The following is a 20,818-nucleotide window of genomic DNA, read 5'->3' as shown; positions in this document are numbered from 1 at the left end:
GTATATATGGAGTTGAAATTAACCTTACCTAAAAACAGGGTTAGGATTCAAGAACGTACCCGCGTGGAGACGCCTGAACGCACAGCGTGATTCGTATTTACCTTCACATGCGCAGTTCGTCGCCCCCATCGGCAACAAGTTGCCGGTGGAGAAGAAGAACATGGTCTACCACTACGACAACGTCACGCATACGCATTACTGGCGCCACCCGCCACCCGGCCAGAAGCTTCTCAGCTTCTTCGCGTACGACATGGCCGAGACACTGAAATACAAGGTACGCGTACGACACTGTCTGTTTGTGCTACTCTATAAAATGGGGCTATTTTTTTTTTTACTTACACTGGCTTACACGAGTGTAGCTAGTGTAGGAAGTCGCCTTTTTTTTTTATATATGGTGTAGAAACAGTGTCGCTTCGCCCACCTGCACGGAGCCATATTTTATAGCCGTAGTGTAGCATGAAAACTACGCTATCGACACCGCAGTTTAGATGACTGTAGGTGTACTAGACGACAAACAAGCAGGATGGCGTTGCAAACGCGTGGCGCCATGTTGTCACAGAGAGGATCGAAGGTGAGCTAACTTTCAAGAAGACAAAAGTATCATCCTCGCGGAGGGTGCAGATTGCTTCGGGCTCAATGTAATTTTACGTCTTCAGTTTACAGCCGTAACTGAAGTATTTATTCCATGCAAGGCGTCGCCGATGAGTTAAAACTTCCATGTGAGCACTACGGTTGCGTATCTTCATTCCGCGGCGTTGACTGTTAAGTATGAAACGTTATATATTGGTGGCATTTGGTGCTCCGTGCACAAATGTTGCATCCCATAGCCCGTGCTGTCGTGTTGTAGCCTGTCCATTGTGTTGTTGTGTGCTACACTGAATAATGGAATATAGACGGGTGGCAACGTAACCTAGTACTTCCCCAAACTAAACGCGCCATGGTGTCAGGGATTGTTACATATTTAAGTGAATTTTAGCACACTCTCGGTAGAACGAATGTTGTTATAAAGCAGCTTAACTTAAAGCAAAAACTTACGCTTACCTCCCAATATGTCCGCTAGCACCGTCTGTCCCGGCGGGGAAGTATTTCCACAGCAGTTAGAACGAGCACTGCGTGGATGTATCCGCAGTACAATATTGTATGTGCCTCACAGGGGCGACGTTTCTTGTGTATATTTCATTTAGCTTAACGTTCTAAAGCACCCTAAGTCATGAAGTTTTGGTAAGGGTGACCTGCCTACAAATTTTCGATCTTTTTTTTTGTTTCCTGTAGTCAGTACATCGTACCGTGACCGCGCGCCTCCTCGCTTCTTTGACGCGAGATTATTTGCCAATTCAACCCCCCTCTTTCACTGCCCATCTGCACCCCCCTAAGGGCTGCATCCCGGACAGTCCAACAATCTCCCCCCTACCCTCCCTCTCTAGTGACGTCACTGCGTGAATCGCTTCTTACCCTCCCGACGCGGTCAATATCGCGATCTGTCAAAAGCCGCGGCTTCCGTTAGCGCCCTTAATTATTGCAATGGGTAGCCATCGACGTGCCCGATTCAACGGGCCCTCCTGTAGGACTTCCACTCTAATGCGATACATTGCCCGCGTTGTCAGACAGAATCGCCCGAGCCTCGGTGGCACCACTCTTTTGCAGGTCGAGCAGATGCTGAAGGCGTACCCCGACGACCGCTGCGTCGTCTTCGACGACTTGGGCGAAGACGGCCTGGGCGCCAGCTTCACTGTGAGGGGCGAAACCTACCAGTGGAAGCCGTACGCCATGTTCCAGGCCGTCGTGGATGTCCTGAATAGCAGCACCATTTAGGACCCCGCTTCGGAAAAAAAAAAAGGGGGGGGGGGGCAGCCGAGATCCGCTCTACTCCACTTTGTTGCTTCGCCATCGACGTTAAGGACGCATAAACGGCTGACGATAGTTAACGTCGTTATTGATATGCGGCAAGCTCTTATTGACATAACCTCGCCACGACGCATCCTCAAGAACGCCACGCGACCATGTCGTCATGGGGCGTTAGTATTGTCGTTCGGCACAAACGACGTATGCCTAAACAGCGATGAGGTGCTGTATGCCACCCTATAGACAGTGACGAGGCGCTTTCCCTAAGCCGCTGTTCCTCAGCGCGACATATTCGTGGATGGTCGTTTAGTTCGCTCGTCCACAATGTTCGCTTAGTCGTGCGACTCTGCTTTCAAGTGTGCTGCCCACGCGTTAACGTGTTAACGGATAGCTTGCTCAGCGTTTCCCTTTTGAGGGCGGCGATGCGCACGCTGCTGTGGTTCTTTCTATACTTTGCGATTGTTGGGCGCTATATCAGTTTGTCGTGAAGCGAATCACACGGTGCTTGGGGACGAGCATTCTCGGCTTCGGTGCCGAAAACTGTACAGCGCATGCTAAGTGCATGGAGTGCCGTAAGCCTGTAAAGTCGACATTCCTTTAGGAGGTCGAGAAGGCTAGTATGCATCTTCACATTATCTCTGCGCAGGACAGGTTCCCTCACCGTGGTATCTCCAATCTATCGCTGTCCTGCAGCAGCTGAACCAATCGTATACTCTTAATACCCGTCCAATTTTCAAGTGGCATTGGCACATCTAACCATCATGCTGTGAACTCTTGCTGTGTTCTCTTGCCTATTGTTTGTCTCCAATTCACATATACCCTTACAGACTAGACGATTGGACCCATATGTCGGTTTAACCGCCCTGAAATGCCACTTTCATTCCATTTGCTTCTCTCTCTCGTTCCCTCTGCCACCCTTGGCTGCAATGTCCGGTGTACTGTGTGTTATATCCCAGGTAAACGTCTCGGGCAACATGGCTGCTCATTGCGCCACCTTGGCGGCTCAGATTCGCAGCCGAATTTCGAAGCGAACTTTGGGACGTAGCTGATTGAAGACAATATCGGCTACGCTCGTTTGTGTTTGCTCCCTAACCCACGCCGCTGCGTTGTAACGGTATACGCTTGTTATCTCAAGTTCCATTGCTCGTTTAGCGATTCTTAACTTCTTCTCAAAGAGTGAGAGAAATAAATGGTCTCGGGCAAGTCGAGTACTGCGTTAGACAACTTACAGGTCGTTTAGTGGGGTTACAGATTGTGTTCGAAGAAAAGGGAGTCGTAGTCGAAGACGACCGATAACTGGGTAGTTTGATGAGCTTAGAAAATTTGCAGGCATGAGTGTGTCAGCTGGCGCTAGGCAGTGGTAACTAAAGGTTGCCCTTGGTTCTACGGCGGACATATAATGACGATAATAATCATTATGGCTAAAGAGCTTCAAGCAAACATTGCACGATTTTCACTGTGTATTTTATGCAATGAGAGATGTTAACAGATACGATACTCGCAAGAAAACATATAAGCGTATAGAATACACATAAAAACACGTGTTCGTTGGGTTCGGCTGGTTTATTGGCATCTGCAGTCCAGGACGTCGCTTGCGGCATTGTTGAGGTGTTCGATAAGCCAAGGAATTCCGCAAGCAACCTTCCGTCGTGAAATGTCACCTGCTCCCAGGAAACTAAAAGAAACTGCTAGAAAAGTTGCATCACGTGAGGACAACGTCACGTTTAGGAGAGGCGGCATGGCCCCATATAGTTCCTCCTGAACAAAGGATACTGAAAAAGGGATGTTGGCTTTCACCAGAAGGTAACACGAAGGTATGCAGTAAACAAAAGCAGCTTCCTCAGAAATGAGAAGTAGCGCTTGTTCAGAACAGCTTCCTCAGCTTCCATAGAATTGATCAAGCAGGTCTCTGGTTTGCTACCAAGCGAGGGAAGTAGAGGACAATAAAGAGGACAGAATACTGCCTAAAACTGAGCTAATCGCTCGGCTGGAACTATGATGAACCAAACGCGACTTTCGGTTGATAAATACTTCCAGGTTTCAATACTTCAACCACCATCAGGGATATTAAAACGAGCATGGTTCGAGTCGCAGGGAGTCCAGCAGTTGGGCCGAGTGGCCCGAACTTTCGGTGGCACGGCCTGTGAACGAGCACCTACTCGAGTTTGGCTGGAGGAAGCGCTAAGGGCGTCTGGCAACACGTGACATGTGACGTCGGAGTACGTCACATGTGACATCGGAATATGTTGCATTGCCGCAGGAGCCACCTCGGCGGAATTGTTGCTGCTGGCAGTGATGCAGTCCGGAATGAAATGCTAAAATTTGGTTTTCCGTCCTCTCCCCCATGTTGGGTTTGGTTGACGTGGCAGAAAAGCGTCGGGCGAGAAGCATGGAAGGAGTAAGAAATTGCTATTTGTCGATAAAATTACTATAGGCCTGCATTATTAACATTCAAACATTGCCATTATTATTGCATTCCCCTCATTTCCCTTCTTGGGTTCTTGAGGTATTTACAATAGAATAATAAAAATTATAGTTCCACCTCTATGAAAAAATTGCGTATGCCTCATGTTCCCTCTATCTATAGCCCTATATGATGCCCCCGCCTCGGTGACTTAGCGGCTGCGGTGCTGAGCTGATAAGGTGGCGGGATCAAATCCTTGCCGCGGCGGTGGCATTTCAATGGCGGCCGAATTGCAAGAAAGAGTCAGTTTCGCCTGAAAGGCGAAGCACTGATTTCGATAGCAAACTAGTAGACAGCTAAGTAAGGATAGCAGTTCTATTGGCCCTATAAACTTGTAAACATTCACTTGCTAACTAAATTAACAAGCATGGTGTCACGCGCGCACAGGTAAACATGAACACATCTCGCTCGATTACCGCGGAAACGCTGTTAAAACGCTGAAGTGAGGAATCGTGGCTGCAGCAGCGATCGAATGGACCTTCGTGCATCTCTCGCTGCAACGCGAACTAAACGTCGAAAGCGCAGCGCATACGAAGCTACCGGCACTCCGCGTACTTTGTTCACATTGCAGACCGCTTTCAAGATGAGGCCCGCGCGGGTGCGCACTTGGGCCACGTTCCCGATCGTTCAAGATACAGCGCCCGCACTACCGCTCCGGAAGCAGCAGCCGCCGGAGAGCAACGCCCCCCTCTCTCTCTCCTCGTCCCCCGTGCCTCGCGCGCGACAGAAGAGGGCGCGCTTCGGCCCCGCCTTCCTCACTGGCGCACGCGAGGTTGAGCTGCGTTCGCTGACTCACCCTCGCAAGCTTTCACTCGCACATACAGCATACGGGGCATGGCGACCATTTTATCGCCCTTGGACTTTATACGGAACATCACGGCGACGCCGACGGCAACGGTAGAAATGCGCTTGGAGTGCCCATATAATCAATGAAACGCCCATGCCCCGCGCATTGGAAGCACAGCAAAGATCTCCTGGTGGTCTGAATTAATCCGGAGTCCCCTACTACTGCCTCCTCCAGCATTCATTCGTTCCTTCCTGCATGGTCCTATAGGATTCTGCATAAAAGTTTAACGTTTCCATGTGCACCCAGGTTATAGTTCGGTGCATGTGGTCATTATCTAATAGGGAGCGCAGCTCTGTAACTGGCTCGCTGTTTGTACGTACAGAACACACGCCGTTCTGTGCGTTGTATCATCGTCAGCAGCAGCAGCAGCAGCAGCAGCAGCCTGTTTTATGTCCACTGCAAGACGAAGGCCTCTCCCTGCGATCCCCAATGACCCATCGCATTTTTGCTTGCTTACGCGGGTATGAGCCATTGCTTATGGTGATAGATGCTTGTTTTGCACTTGTTCTTTATTGAAACGCCGCTGTTCTGTACTTTGTATGCGTGATTCCAATGAATGTGTGCACTTTTCGCTTCCCTTTGCTGAGCGCTTGTAGCCTCTGCATTACGAGGGGGATGAGCCATTGCATTTTTTGCTTGCTTAGCGGGGTACGAGCCATTGCTGACGTCGCTAATTTTTGTCCACGGACGGGCACGAAAAATGCCGGCCATCGAGAGGCCCAGCAGCTTCGCTGTAAAATACTGAACCAAGCGGTCAAGACAAGTATGGTGATGACCGCGCGTTACCGTGGACAAGCTGTAAGTCCCTATAGCTCCAATTCCGCAGGTTCACCAAAAGGTAGTTTTATCGGAATCGATAGATCGATTCCAGCCATTGTTTCAGGTGAGCCGCGCAAGTCCGGAATCGAATGTGTGGCCATGCACACTTGCCGCCGCACACACGGTCCTTAGAGTGTCAGCGCAAGCAAGGACAGTGCACCGAAAAATCACCATCGGACTCTGTCGCGGCCGCTGTCTGGTTTAAGTACCCCAGTGACGCTAACAGCTGCAACAGTGATGAAAGCTATAGACAGTCCCCTATCTACACTGCAGTAACCACTACCTCTGTCCGCGAAGATGACTTTGTTGTGCTGTGGAGTGTGCACGTACGGGTAGTAGTTGTTGTTGTTGTTGTCCTGAGTGGCCGTGGCACATACCCACAGTGGGGGATTGGCCAAGAATCGGGCGGTTTAATTAGGTGCCTAAATAATAATGATAACAAGGGAGTTAACAATTTGGGCGTGTGAGTTTAAAAGTAAACGTTTTGTGTTTGGAGAAAAAGGAAATAATCAGATGAAAACCGGGTAGTACAGGATCGGTATGCTGTGCAGCCCTCATCGTCATCTTCACCGCACCACCACTCTCCCCCCTCTTCCCATCCTGTCTCTGTGTTTCCCCCCGATCCCTTCCCCAGCGTGAAGTAACAGGCTAGAAGCACTTTACTCAGGCCGACCTCTCTACCTTTCTTTAACTCTCTCTCGCTTCCCTGCGGATCGCATTAGCGTCGACATTCATCGTAGGATGGGTCACGCCAGATTTTTATATTCTTTTTTAGTTGAACTAAGCGTGCAAGTACCCAAATTTGGCCCATCCCGCATAGGCATTAATTTCATTAATTTCATTGCATTTCATTAATTTCATTAATTTCAAATGCAGTCCTTCAAGCCTAAGCTTTTGCTCGTTGAATGAGGCGGAAGCAATTTCGAGAGCCGGAAACACGTCGTATAGACGTCGGGTTTTGGACACCACCATGCCGGGTATTAAAGGAGCATCATCGTCGTCATCATCATCGTCGTCGTCATCGTCGTCGTCAAAATACGAACGTGCGTGAGTGTTCGATCCTCGCCTAGGTTTCCCTCTTGGCCGCCGCTGGCAATCTTCGCCCCGATTCCCCAGCGTGTTGCCGTCCACACAGGTCGAATACTGCACCAGGGGCGACGTCCACTGCGCGGCATAGGCGTCTTCTTCACCATTCGTGGTATCGTCGGAGGGCGCACTCTGCGACCAGCTAAGGTGGGCACGTGCTTCCCAAGTACCACCGCTCGTTCCCAGCTGTCTGCCTGCGATTTAGGCTGCGCACGCTAGCGCGGAAGGTAGCTGGGTTCAACGCTGCCTGCAGTGATAAACCATCTTGTAAGAACCCTGCGCTACGCTCAGTTTCCCCTTTCCATTTTATCAAAAGGCTACTTCACAAAACTCAGCTGTCACTGGGGTCTTATTGCACATATAGCTCGAAAATTAGAACACGGAACAGCAACTAGAAGCAAATAACTCCTTTTTGCGCGTAATCAGGAAGTGTGGCGTGTAATCGCTATATAGTTTGTTTTTAATCGGAGATTTGTCCCAAGCGTAGGTTTTGGAATTAAGTCGTTGTTACAATTGCACGTGTACCTGTAAACTAAACAGCGCATCAGAGTAGTTTCGCAATTGCTGTTGTTTCGATTGTTGAGCACTGTACCCAAAGGTCAGCAGAACCCCATCTCACGATGTCTGTCGACGGCAATGCGTTCAGCATTGAATCAATACAGCGACACAACGTATTGCCGTCGTCGAAACGCGTTATGCGTGAGGCGTGTGCTGCAGCTGGACTCCTCTTTCGCGATTCCTTAAGGAGACTCGGCGCCATCTGGCGCCGCCGCCGCGAAGCCTGCGCTTGGCCTCCGAAATGCGAGGCTCGCCGGTGCATGCGAACGCCTATAGAAACGCGTCATGCGGTAACATTCCTCGTACGCCTTTCTGGGCACGCCGTGCCATCTAGTGGCGCTGTCGAGAAGTTCGCGCGTGACCTCCAAGACGAGAAGCGTGGTTACAAACAAGCAGCAAACACCAACGAACCAATCTTGGCAAAGCCACAGAACGGGTAATCGTATAGCCTTTTGTGCGTGTTAGCAGCCTTTAAACAACGACTAGGCAGGCGACGCGTCCACCTGGTGGTGTCGATCGCTATGACGTAGGTGGCAGAGCACAGCGTCCTAAATGTTGCATTGCGCAGGGGACATCTGGGGGGCGCCGGGCTGGCTTGCGCCGCCACGCGTGGTGAGCCACAAGGACCAATCGGAGCTCGCAGTAGTTCGAGCGTCTCGGCGGCGAGAGGGCTCATCGCGGTACCCTGCGGCTGCCGCGATATCTACGCTACGCTGAAGCGTGGCCTCCGAGATTGCACGGTTGCGTCGTTGAGATTTCGGAGGTAATGCCGAGGAGCTGCGTGCTAGGCCATGCGTCCCTTCCGGCCATCAGTAGTGAGTGAGTGAGTGAGTGAGTGTGTGTGTGTGTGTGTGTGTGTGTGTGTGTGTGTGTGTGTGTGTGTGTGTGTGTGTGTGTGTGTGTGTGTGTGCGTGTGTGTGTGTGTGTGTGTGTGTGTTTCAAAAACGGCTATTTTTGTGAGCTTTTCGTGACGCTATTTCCGATTTCGCACGTAGGCTCATCTACATTTATGTTATCTTCTTCTTACGCAGTCCGAAATTTCGTTGCAGTTGGCCTTTAATGGAGGCTGCGCGCTCCGTCGCATTATTCTGTCGTCATGTAACACGCACACACCCAATTGTCACCGTTACCTCCGATATTTCAGAGCCCGTCTTCTTTTCTTTGCTCCAATATTTTTTTCTACCCTTGTGGTTGTTTTAGCGCGATTAGACATATTTCACACTACAGAAGATTCAAGGAATGTAATACACACGACAGGGGGCCCTCAGGTAACGCGAACTTCTCTAGCAAAGCTAGCTAGTCCAACATCCTCTTCTGGTTGCATCATATTGCACGCAAAACAATTGACACTTCTTTTCGGGCGCTTGGGCAACCACCACTGTGCGTCGAGACTTTACTAGACCTCCTGCCGTCGATCACAGTGCACATCATTTAGCACATATGGTCGCAACGCTGTAAACTGGTTTTTGCCAATAGTTGGGAGTCGCACTGACAAAACATCGTACGCAACAATGTGTGCCGATTGACCGGCGTTAGGGCGCCCACCATTCCAAATAACGATCGACAATAAGTTTAGATGGTGCCCACGAAGAACACTAATTGTGCGCAGCGGTTACGTAAAGATAATTCTGTGAATTATGGGCCACATGGAAGCGTGGAAGGTAACTTATCTTAGAAGAGACATCGAAACGTTGCAGTGAAAGATTATTATTGCCGAAGTAAGTAATACGTGTAAGTAAGGCAGCTCGCCAGTAAAAATAAGACATGGTGCTTCTTTTCATCGCTACCATAATTTTTCAAATACTCTGAGACGGGCACTATTATTGGCATGAGAAATTAAAATGAATAGTTCACTATACTTGACAATGTTTCTCTAATTACCTTCTAAGCTAATTACGTGGCGCTGCATATATATATATATATATATATATATATATATATATATATATATATATATATATATATATATATATATATATATATACCACACCAGTTTCGAGAAGTGCGCTTGCAACTTTTGCGGCGAAACGCATTGGTGCTCCATTTACTTCCAGCTTTTCTTTTGCCCACGTTCGCTGTAACGTTGGCATTCGTGTGCAACATTCGTTGCTCACGAATAATCATTATACGATAACTTCACGCGTAGAGACGCTCACTTTATTCATCATCAGCATCAGCATCATCAGCCTGGTTACGCCCACTGCAGGGCAAAGGCCTCTCCCATACTTCTCCAACTACCCCGGTCATGTAATAATTGTGGCCATGTTGTCCCTGCAAACGTCTTAATGTCATCCGCCCACCTAACTTTCTGCCGCCCCCTGCTACGCATCCCTTCCCTTGGAATCCAGTCCGTAACCCTTAGTGACCATCGGTTATCTTCCTCCTCATTACATGTCCTGCCCATGCACCCCCCCCCCCCCATTTCTTTTTCTTGATTTCAACTAAGATGTCATTAACTCGCGTTTGTTCCCTCATCCAATCTGCTTTCTTAACCCTTAACGTTACACCCATCATTCTTCTTTCCATAGCTCGTTGCGTCGTCCTCAATTAAGTAGAACCCTTTTCGTAAGCCTCCAGGTTTCTGCCCCGTACGTGAGTACTGGTAAGACACAGCTGTTATGCACTTTTCTCTTGAGGGATAATGGCAACCTGCTGTTCATGATCTGAGAATGACTGCCAAACGCACCCCAGCCCATTCTTATTCTTCTGATTATTTCAGTCTCATGATCCGGATCCGCGGTAACTACCTGCCCTAAGTAGATGTATTCCCTTACCACTTCCAGTGCCTCGCTACCTATCGTAAACTGCTGTTCTCTTCCGAGAATGTTAAACATTACTTTAGTTTTCTGCCCACTTTATTGGGCAGCTGGAAATATTGGTCACGCTGTTAGCACGCTAGGCTAGTTCGAGGTGAACCAAATTTACCCTACAGTTCGCATTAATCAAACCCACCAACAGTACGTACAGCCCACTCACCCGCGCACAAACACTGAGAAATTTCATGCATAAATCGCGCCAGGAAAAAGAGTGAAATACTTTCGTGAAGACAACCTGAACGTCTAGGGGACAAAGGTGCCACTACGTACTCGCAAGCGAAATGTATTAGAAAAAAAAAATAACTTGCTGCCTCAAAGGTTGCTGCCTTTCAAAATACCAAAGCTGGTCGGCCTCGTGCTCCACGCAGGCATCATGCACCAACCGCCAGGTCAGAAGGACATGCCCGATGCCGGACAGCAAGACCCAAACATGATGCCGATGGAAGGCATGCCTCCTCCCCAAGAACAAAACTGGATGTGAGCCCGCATTTTAAAGACGATATCTTTCTTAGCGAGTTATCTTCACTTTTTTTCCCGTTTTGTTGGGTATGTTGTTTCTAGCCTCTCTCGTGGGCCGATCCTGGAGAGTGTGCAGCCATGAAAAATGTGGGCCAGTCCTCTCTGAAGATTGAAGCAGTCCGACGTTTCCTCCAAGCTTCCCTCACGCGAAGACGGACACGAAATAGAGTGCGACGCGGGCCCGGTGACACCACCCCATCTTGGCGCGAAACCGTGCAGGAAGACATTGTCGTTGATCGACCTCAACTAGAGGTTGAACCACCTTCCAACATTTTTTTTTTTTAGAAACTAGAGCACGGGAACGTGTGCTTTCGTCAAAGGAACTCTAAGGAGTAACTTCTAAGTGAGCGAAGGTTGTTTTGAATGTAGTTTCTATATATATATATATATATATATATATATATATATATATATATATATATATATATATATATATATATATATATATATATATATATATATATATATATGTGCTAGAGGAAACTCTTGCATGGCATTCGCTCAGCTTACCATGAGGACGATGAGATGGCCTATCATCCTGGCGCTTCTGGCTTCAACCGTTCTTGTTGCTTTGTTTCTTACGCTTTGTTTTCTTTTTTTCTAAATCTACAAGGTAGTGTCATAATTTTCGAAGCACGTAACAACAACAAATCTCTCTGACTACATAAATAATCATTCGGATTTGTGGCCCATATGAAGCAATATTCGTGGAAATTGATCAACTTGTACGTTCGCCAAGCCGTTAGAAGCCAGAAGCTTCAGGTATGGTCAAATCCTGCGACTGTCCACCTTTTCCGCGTGACGGCGGAATCGCCATACTTTCAGCTCTTGTACTCGACGTTAGCGCCATAATTCCTATAGTAGTGTATCTTATAGGAATGTTTATTGCTTTGAACTGAAGCTGAATTTAATTAGGAGGTTTTGCGTGCCAATGCCACGATCTGATTACGAGGCACGCCATAGTGGGGGACTCCGGGAAATTCGGACCACCTGGGGTCCCTTAACGTGCACCCTAATCTATGTACACGGTTGTCTTCCGCATTTCGCCCCCATCGAAATGCGGCCGCCGTGGCGGGGATTCGATCCCTCGACCTCGTGCTAAGCAGCCCAGCACATTTTGAACTGACGGAGACACAACTATAGCTCAATCTCATTATGGCCGGCGGGTCGCTGCGTCAGAATAAAGCGTCAAACTAAAAACACGACTGGAATGCGTCAACGACATCGATGTCCCCGCGTCACATTGTCGCATCGTGCCAAAGACGCATGCCGTGGGGTGTCAATATATCATGTGACCAGTCATTGTATAAGTACTATTTTTGCAAATTAACTATGTATGTATTTACCTATTATTCCCAACTTGTATATTGAAGTATATGATGAGATTTCTATGGTGAACTACTACTATTTTTTGTGTAAATTAGTGAGCTAGTACTATTTTCTATTTTTATTTCTACTTTGCCTTTCCTGTATATCATGTTATACCTCCTTTATGTAGCCTCTCCCCTCTATAATGTATATTTACTCTGAGGGTACTATAAATAAATAAATAAATAAATAAATAAATAAATAAATAAATAAATGGAACGACGCCGACAATTGTCAGTGCCGACAAAGGCAAGATGGCGGTAATGTCGGCTATATGGGATGGAATCTAGTGCGGGGACCATCGAGTAGGATTTTTTCTTTGCTGTGACTACATATACTCGGCTAACAAAGCACATCGTTCTGACAAACGTGATAATGACGTCTGTGACCTGAGTATATAGCAAGGTGTGCATGCAGCGCAGTTACGAGCTATCGCTGTAAAAATACGTGCGCATGATGTTCGCCGAACTTTCAGGTTCAGACAGATAGAAGAAAGAGCACGCGTAAGGCACACGCGCGTGGCCTTCGAGTTTCGGCGTGAACTCCAACGCAACGACGCGTGACCTGACATACTCTGGACTATCGCTGTGACAACACTCCATCGTGGGTGGTGTTTTCGTTAGAGTCCCCTGCACACGCATCAAGATTACAATATGGTAGACAACTTGACTCTCAGCGGAGATCGAGGAGTAGGTCATAAAACAGCCGATTGGTGAACACTTAAAGCTAACCAACTGTACACAGAGCGCAAGAGCATAGTAAGGGAAAAGAAGCAGTCCTCGCAAAGAAACGCGTACTATAGACGCAGTTACGCGGTGTACCCAGCGAGTTTTGCTTGGGACGAATAGGGGCAGTTGTAGATTACTAGGGTGCTCACGTTTTCTAAACGCCACAGTTGTTGGCGTAGAGAACGGATAGCCACCACGGAGAGGTCAGTGGAGTTCTGGCTTAAGTAGAGTTTTCGTCCATTGTGTCGGCATCATCCTCAGGGACTACGCGTTGGAGCTGAACCCCTACCGCAAGACCATCGAGGTGTTCCTGATGCTGTCCATGCTGACCACGTGCCTCGGTGTGGCCGGCTACTGCATCCTGTCTTACCTCATCGTCGAGTACTTCTGTGAGTCATTGCGCTGAATACGCGCGGCTTTAGCATAGCCATTGAAAACAGCGCGCCGATCTCTGAAGTTAACAAGTTAACTTTGTTAAAGATAAAGACGTTTTGGCTTGCCTACAGGGGCCTTTTTCGTATTGTAAGTAAATGGTATTCGCCGACAACCACACTTGTTAGCCTTCTTTTATTCAATGTGAGCAGGGCCGACTTGTGGGAGCAGCAATGTCTCTCTTTTTGTGCAATTCTAACTTTGGTGGCGCTTTTTTTCTCATGTGCAATCTTTTCCAGACAGGCGTAATTACATGCGACTTTCGCTTTAGAGTAGCTTTATACGTATGCCCAAATCAAGTCGGAATAATAATATGAAATAATAAAGTAAAATAGTACGAGAAAATGACTGCGGATCAGGTATTTGCTACAGGAAGCTCAAAGCAAATTTTGAATGAGAGACAGAAACAAAAGAAAGAAAGAAAGAAAGAAAGAAAGAAAGAAAGAAAGAAAGAAAGAAAGAAAGAAAGAAAGAAAGAAAGAAAGAAAGAAAGAAAGAAAGAAAAGGAAATATGGGTAAACAGCTTTAGACATGTGGGCAGACCTTGCCAAAGGTGGCTGGCTTCATTTGGCTGGCTGATAGTTTAGTTGACTGATTACAGGCTATTGACTGACATAATGATTGGTTGAATGAGTGACGATGCAGTGCCCACGTGACTCTGGTGACGGTCCGGCAATTTAGTATTCCTCAGAAATGGAATAAACCGCGTGTGCGTCAATAAGTATCCTCCTCTCTGTAGATGGCACTTGTCATAGATAAAAGCGTTCAATGATAAAAACAAAAGAAAAAAAGGAAAGTACGAACATGTAGCAATGTGTCACGAGCCACCGTCGTGTTTAAACGAGTACTGACACAATATTATTTGTGCCCAGTTTTTTTTTTGCGTTTAATAAGTACCTATTGACCTAGTAATCCTGTTAGAGAAACTCGTTTGCTCCAGGCGTGCCCGACGATTGTTTGGTGATATGCTCGTATCTCACGATCAGTGGCAGTTTTGATTTCGAAGAGCACTTCGTGACCCGTGACGTGAGAGGTATGAGCTTGTAAACAGTGACGATCAGGTGAGCAGATAGACATGTGACGCCCGCTGGTGCATCGTCTACCATGCCATCTGTGTTCCTGCTTTGCCTGCTATAGTTTGGTGGGAAACCTGTGCATTGCTGGTACCACCGTAATGCTTCGTTGGACGGAAATCCAATACGCCGTATGATCCCGGCATTATAGAGCTTTAGCCGCGCTTTAGCATGTCAGCAAACTCCTTACCGTTTGCGGCTTGCTAGGTAACAGGAGAGATCTACGGCTGCAACAACGCTGATAGCGACATTTGGAGACGCAGTGCCTAATTAAAGAGCACGCAAAACTAATACTGCAAGAACGACAGAAAGCTGAGCTGGTTGGTGAGGATTCATTATGCAAAAAAGGTGAGGCGTGCAGACAGGACACACGAGAAGAGAAGAAGAAAAAAGCCAACACGGTGTTCGTGTTGTCCACTTCTCTTGTGTCCTGTCTGCACGCCTCACCTTTTCTGCACAATAATACTGCAACTTACATATTCTGCCTAACCGCTGGTGTTAAGCGTTGGTAGCAACATAATAGATTAACGTACCGGTGTTGTTGTTTTTCCTTAGACAATAACGCTGGTGCGAAAAAAAAAATCTAATGCAATGTAGTTGCGCAAATCGTCGGAAGACGTCGCCACCAGCTTTGTTGCTGGGAAGGAGTTCTATGGGTTCTATGCTACTGCCGAATATGGCACGAGTAGCATGTTAATCTGTAAGCGATAAGAACTTTAAGAACTTTCCACGTACGCTTCGTTCGCGGTCAGTGCAAGACACCCGATGCAAACAGTATTGCAGCGTCCCGAACGGCGAGACAAGCCAATGATGTCGCACGTTACCGAAAACAATCACCAAAGCTCGTGACGTAACATTGTTCACAAAGAGGGCCTACGCTGGCGACTACATCGCTAGGTGCTGCACTTTCTGGTTCGCCGCTCGCATGAACGTTAAATTGCAATTGAAATGTGTTCTGAGCTGCATTTGTGATTGGTACTTTACAGGTGGTACCTATGAGCTCGCGGCAATGTATTCTACCAGTTATTCCGAGTTTGAATTTTTGATTCAGTAACCCCTTTAAACGTGATGCTATCATCAGCATCATCAGCACCATCATCATCATCTTCCTAACTTAAAGGGCGCTTGCAGTCGCATCCGGAGGCCTGCTCCGCGCGGCGGAAACCGAAATGGAGATATGCACAGACAACGCCTGCGGCGAGTATGGTGAGTAGCATCGTACTTATCGTTCAATACATCGCAGTAGGTCAAGAGTACGATGTATCGCGCCACAGTTATCAAGTGCTACCGCATACCCTTCACTTCCGATCACACCAGATGGCGCTGAAAATAAATGGTTGCACATGACGTCACCAGCCACTCCAGGCGCCCGCAGCGCAGCGAAACGCGGCCTGCAAGGCTACCAGCTTAGGAGGCTGGAATCAAACGCGATGTATATGCGACAGTGTACATGACGTCATTACGTTGACAAAATTCCTTGTGCGTCCACACTTATCGGAGGCCACGCCACAAGCGTGACAGAAATTTGTTCTTCGTCATTCGGGCATAAAGGGACACTATAACGAGAAAAATGATTTTTGAGCTGCATTGATAAATTACCCTCGCACATGACCCGAAAAAGCCAGTCTTACCGCTATGGAGACAATCGGTATGCCATAAAAAAACAGCGCGGGACAGGTGGCGACGCCACCTTGAACTTCGCCCACTAAAACCCCGTGACGTCACAGATTTCGACGCCGTCTGATCTGGCCTATGTGGTTAAGCATTTGTCGTTGGAAGGTGTCTATATATCATATTCTAAAGAGCCAAAAGAGATTAAACTCATGGAGTATCTATCACTTATTGCCCCGAACCACAGCGGCCGAACTGAGTAGGCAAGAAGGCTTTGCAATTCATGACGCCCCACTGGCGTACCAGCATTGTGGATCCGAATCCTCTAAACACTAGAAAATGTAGTGAGAAGGGTAAGAGCATCCTGTGTAGTTTGCTATGTAGCGCTTGTTTCTTCGACCCAGGTTCGGTTTCGGTAGGCACGAGCCGAACGTGTAATGACGTCACGAAACACCGATTCCGTTCCTTCCTGCAATTGCTCCTGCAAATGCTGCGGCTGCTACGCGCGAGCGCGAGAAACGGTAGGGAAGCCTGCAGCAGCACCATAGCTTGCAATTTATTGAGGAACGTAATCGAGGCCAGCTTTTAATGCTTCGCGTCGTGTGTGATCTGCAAGCGCGTCGTTCCTTGGGCACTGCAATAGTTGTCTTGCTTGCTGCGTCGCGCCACGTTGCCTCAGCGTGTTGTTCGAGCACCATGCGAGGGGTTCTTTATAGTGCAACGCTATATGATCTTTGTTATCGCTGTCACTGCTTAGCGTTCGGGGGAAACTGCCACTATTTAAAACGAAAGCCTTAGAGCTCTGTGTTTCAAGGTCACGTTGTGAGGTACAGAAAATATCACGTAACCCAAGGAAGGCCAGAAGCGAACCAAAGCATGTCCAGCCGTGTATAAGAGACGATTAATGATTAGCCAAGTTCATGATTGATTAGTGTTTGGATTAAGGTGGATTAGGGTGGATTAAGGTCGATTAATGAGCATTAAGGTGGACGAAGGAAGATTAAGGTGGATTAAGGAGGATCGAGGTGGATTAAGGTGGATTAAGATGAATTACAATAGGCTTTACAAGGCTATCACCTTCGCGTCTCTTAGGCGATAGTTAAGGACACCTGGGACTTCTTTTTACAAGTTTGTGTAATCCTCGGTGTATGCAACGTAAAGTGTTACGCACGAGTTTTAACTAGAATGCCTTGCCAGAAATTTTTGAACCAGCCTTTGCTTCTGTCGGCCATTTCATATTAGCTGTACACGTCCTATGCGGGAAAAAAAATTTTCGCGTTTTTTTTTTCGCTGTCTCCCACTTTTAAGCCTTCAGATACACCGCCTGAATGATTACATTTCTTTAAGACATGTGCACGTAATTCTTCCGGTGGGCGCGGGCCGGGCCGGGCTATAATCGCGCGGGCCTGGAGCCACGGGCCTGGGCTGGACCCAGGTTTGAAACAGCACACCCTGGCCGAAAAAAAAAATCGGCTCATACGTGCAGTGCTCTACGCGCGCTGTCTTTCCGCGTGGCTATAGTGTTTGAGATAGCGTGTTCTGAGTTTTGAGACGCGGCGTGCACGGTTGAAATGATTAAGCGAGGGGCACGCGCACACTCCGCTGCGGGCGTTGCTCGTCAAGCCAGCAATGTGACAGCCAGTGTTTGCGGTCATCGAGTGAGGTCTCTTCATGATCGTCTGTGGGGTGCGTTTCACGGTTGCGGTCATCGAGTGAGGTCTCTTCATGTTCGTCTGTGGGGTGCGTTTCACGGTTGCGGTCATCGAGTGAGGTCTCTTCATGTTCGTCTGTGGGGTGCGTTTCACGGTGTGTCTCTGTAGTTAGTACGCGAATGCTTACTTCGAGTAATATGACCCTAAGAACTACGAAACTTAACTTCGCGTGTATTGTGTATTGCGTGTGAATTGCGTGTGAATTGTCTGTATTACATTCCTATCGTTATCAGTGCGTCGCGTTACGGGCGAAAATGCGTGTTTTTTGCTTTGCTTTCGGTACATGTTCTTCATACGAATCGGTGTGGTGATGGCAGTGCGCTTCTCCGCAGAGCACCGGACCATGGGCTTTGTCGATTGGAGGGGCAGCCCGTGCGAGAACTACTTTAAGTACGCCTGCTCGGGCTTCCAGAAGGAGGCCGTCGATCTGAACTTCGCAGTGTATAGGCCGCACAACGAAGTGATAGACATCGAGTACGGCATCCTCATCGATCTCCTCTTTCATGGTATGCACGTCTCGCCGAGAGGCTTGAACATACAGGCGGTACAGTTCAAACAACGAAAATTCCCGTACACAGATGCACAGATCCCGAACATTGTCTTTTCTTCTTTATCTTTTTTTTTTGGGGGGGGAGGGGACAATCAGTTCTGCGATAGCCCGAAAAAGGAAGAAAGGTTCATGAAATTGAAAATTTACATCCACTAGACTGTAGCACGAAGCTACCAAGGAAACCATTGCACATTTCTCGGACTCAAAGCTGCGAAGTTGACGACAAATTTGTCTTCGTCCGCGGGGGGGGGGGGAGGGGGGAGGGGAGGCGGAACCTGGACTGAAGCAACGTCTTTACGCTCTTGCATGTTGGCTAACCAGGAGGGTATGGCGGATTGCAGCGCGAGGGCTAATATAACTCGAAGCAAGGCACGCTGAATATGGCAAAATTAGTTCAGCGGAAGACTGCAAGATAGAGGAGCTTAGAGATAGTTATCTTTGCGATAAGCACAGCCGTCGTTTTCATCCCCTTACGCCACTGCCTGCTGTGTTCTCCGAAATATGTGTGCGGGTCCCACCGCACTGGCGGTTCGCGTGGCTCTGCACAAATCGCCCAGTTTTGAAACTCTGCGCAAATCGGCCATTTATAAAACTGCGGGACAGCGGCGTAGTGTGTGTACGAATCAGACTACGGCCTGCACATTGCCGCGCGGACACGAGCTGAGTCCGTCAGCGGCGGGCAAAGGTTCATTTTCCTTTGCCATGTGGTCACGGTGACGATGAGGATAGCTTATATGGTTAGCTGATTGGACTAAGGCATATGGTACTGCAGCGTGAAATGCATCGATAAAAGCAATCCTTAAAGTGCCCACAGTCGTTAACAAACTCACTTTATTTACTTGCACACACACACACACACACACACACACGCACACGCACACAAGAACGCACGCACGCACACACACACATGCACGCACGCACGCACGTAACTGTATACGTGCGACATGGCGACACTGTCGAGGACACGAACACAGCATTTCTCCCTTCTGTTAACGCAGGCAGATAATGGCACCAACCGGTGGGCGAACTGAACTGCACGATAGCGACAGCGACAGCGTTAAAAGCTATCGCTGTAACGCAAAAAGATGGGTAGTCTATAGAGAAACTCCCCGTTTTTTCCTTCTGTGCGCGACGCAGATGGTTCCGACCAGTGGCCCAGCAAAATTTTTGAGCTGCACAAGATTGCCAAGGAGGCGTATCGAATCTGTCGCGCTACCGAAGGTGAGTGCGTGTGATCCGTTTGCCTATGTTCTGCGTTCTTGAGCGGTACAGCCAAGTGGACACGTGTTTCCGGCGTATTATTTGCTCGAAGCCGAGCTTTTACACCTCTCTTTCACCTGTGTATACAAATAAAAGCAATCATTAGGTTTTATCCAGCCGGGCTGTCCTAATATTCTGGCAGAGAATAATATTTGCGTACCAGCGATCTCGCGCAAAAAGAAAGAAACACTAATTATAGTCGGTGACATTGTATAAGCATGCAAAGGCAAATACACCGTTGTCCCAATGTCTATAGGTGCGCCATACAATTATTATTGCTCGCGTTTTCTTAACGTCGTGGCGGAGACCAAATTATTTGGATGTCGCCGCCACTCTGGAACATTATTTTGGAAGGTGCAGTCGCGGCGCAGTGGGGCAGATGAACTATAGTTTTGAGCGCGAGACTTGTACCGAATTGCGTTACGTTAGGTTATCACGGAGTACTCTTGTTCACGTGCTCGAATACCACTGAATAATTTGCTGCGTGGTGTCTTCCACATAGTGATGTGTTTTATCTTTTCTTTCTTTTATTTCGATTTCATAAAACCACTGTTCCGTCGCAGCGTGCAAAGTGTTTACGCTCTTAATACAAAATGCCCGAGAGCGTCGACATCTTAAACGACAAAAAGAAATTCACTTTGCTCACCGTATCCCGTCGTGTGATTACTTGGGGGCGTATAGGGTTGACCTCCAAGCTGAAGCGAGGAGCATTTCGCTCTGCATCTTATATATCTCCCTGTTTCGGTTATGTAAGAGAAAGAAATGTTCGTCCTACGCCTGAGGCTGCACATTCTGCTTCACACAGCGCGGCGTTTTCATTGCACAGTCGTGACCAATTTGGTACGGAACACCGAATTTACTTTTAAGCCACGATTATTCGTGAGGCGTGCATATATACGACGATTACAGGCGAAATGGACAGCATTGGCGTTGATTTTATCGGCTATTACAGGTGAACTATGGCATATAGAGTATCGGCTGCTTACGTGAACGCAAGCAAAAGCGACTAACGCCTAGCTAAGAGAAAAAACCTCCTCGTGGCCACAAAAGTCATTTGATTTCAGTATACCAGATGACACTACGAAATTTGGGCGTTCGCCACCGGCTTACCGCGCGAAACGCTCTACACTTAA

The 20,818-nt window shown here is 48.0% G+C and overlaps 2 protein-coding genes across 2 annotated transcripts in view; both read left to right on the top strand.

The window, feature by feature from the left end:
• LOC142591333 (uncharacterized) overlaps positions 1–4,008 on the top strand; it is a 35,346-nt gene extending 31,338 nt beyond the window's left edge. The window contains exons 14-15 of the mRNA XM_075703658.1: positions 116–274; positions 1,645–4,008. Of these exons, the coding sequence (XP_075559773.1) occupies positions 116–274; positions 1,645–1,812 (327 nt within the window). The 3' untranslated portion in view covers positions 1,813–4,008. The remainder of the gene's footprint in view (positions 1–115; positions 275–1,644) is intronic.
• A 6,808-nt stretch (positions 4,009–10,816) lies between these two features.
• LOC142590972 (uncharacterized) overlaps positions 10,817–20,818 on the top strand; it is a 47,811-nt gene continuing 37,809 nt past the window's right edge. Inside the window, exons 1-5 of the mRNA XM_075703341.1 lie at positions 10,817–10,909; positions 13,309–13,436; positions 15,684–15,758; positions 18,208–18,381; positions 19,563–19,646. Coding sequence (XP_075559456.1) covers positions 10,833–10,909; positions 13,309–13,436; positions 15,684–15,758; positions 18,208–18,381; positions 19,563–19,646 — 538 coding nt within the window. The 5' untranslated portion in view covers positions 10,817–10,832. The remainder of the gene's footprint in view (positions 10,910–13,308; positions 13,437–15,683; positions 15,759–18,207; positions 18,382–19,562; positions 19,647–20,818) is intronic.

Source organism: Dermacentor variabilis, chromosome 8 (assembly GCF_050947875.1).
Source record: "Dermacentor variabilis isolate Ectoservices chromosome 8, ASM5094787v1, whole genome shotgun sequence".
Lineage (NCBI taxonomy): Eukaryota > Metazoa > Arthropoda > Arachnida > Ixodida > Ixodidae > Dermacentor > Dermacentor variabilis.
Note: the sequence above shows the minus strand (reverse complement) of the source record. Positions and strands in the feature narration are given on the sequence as shown.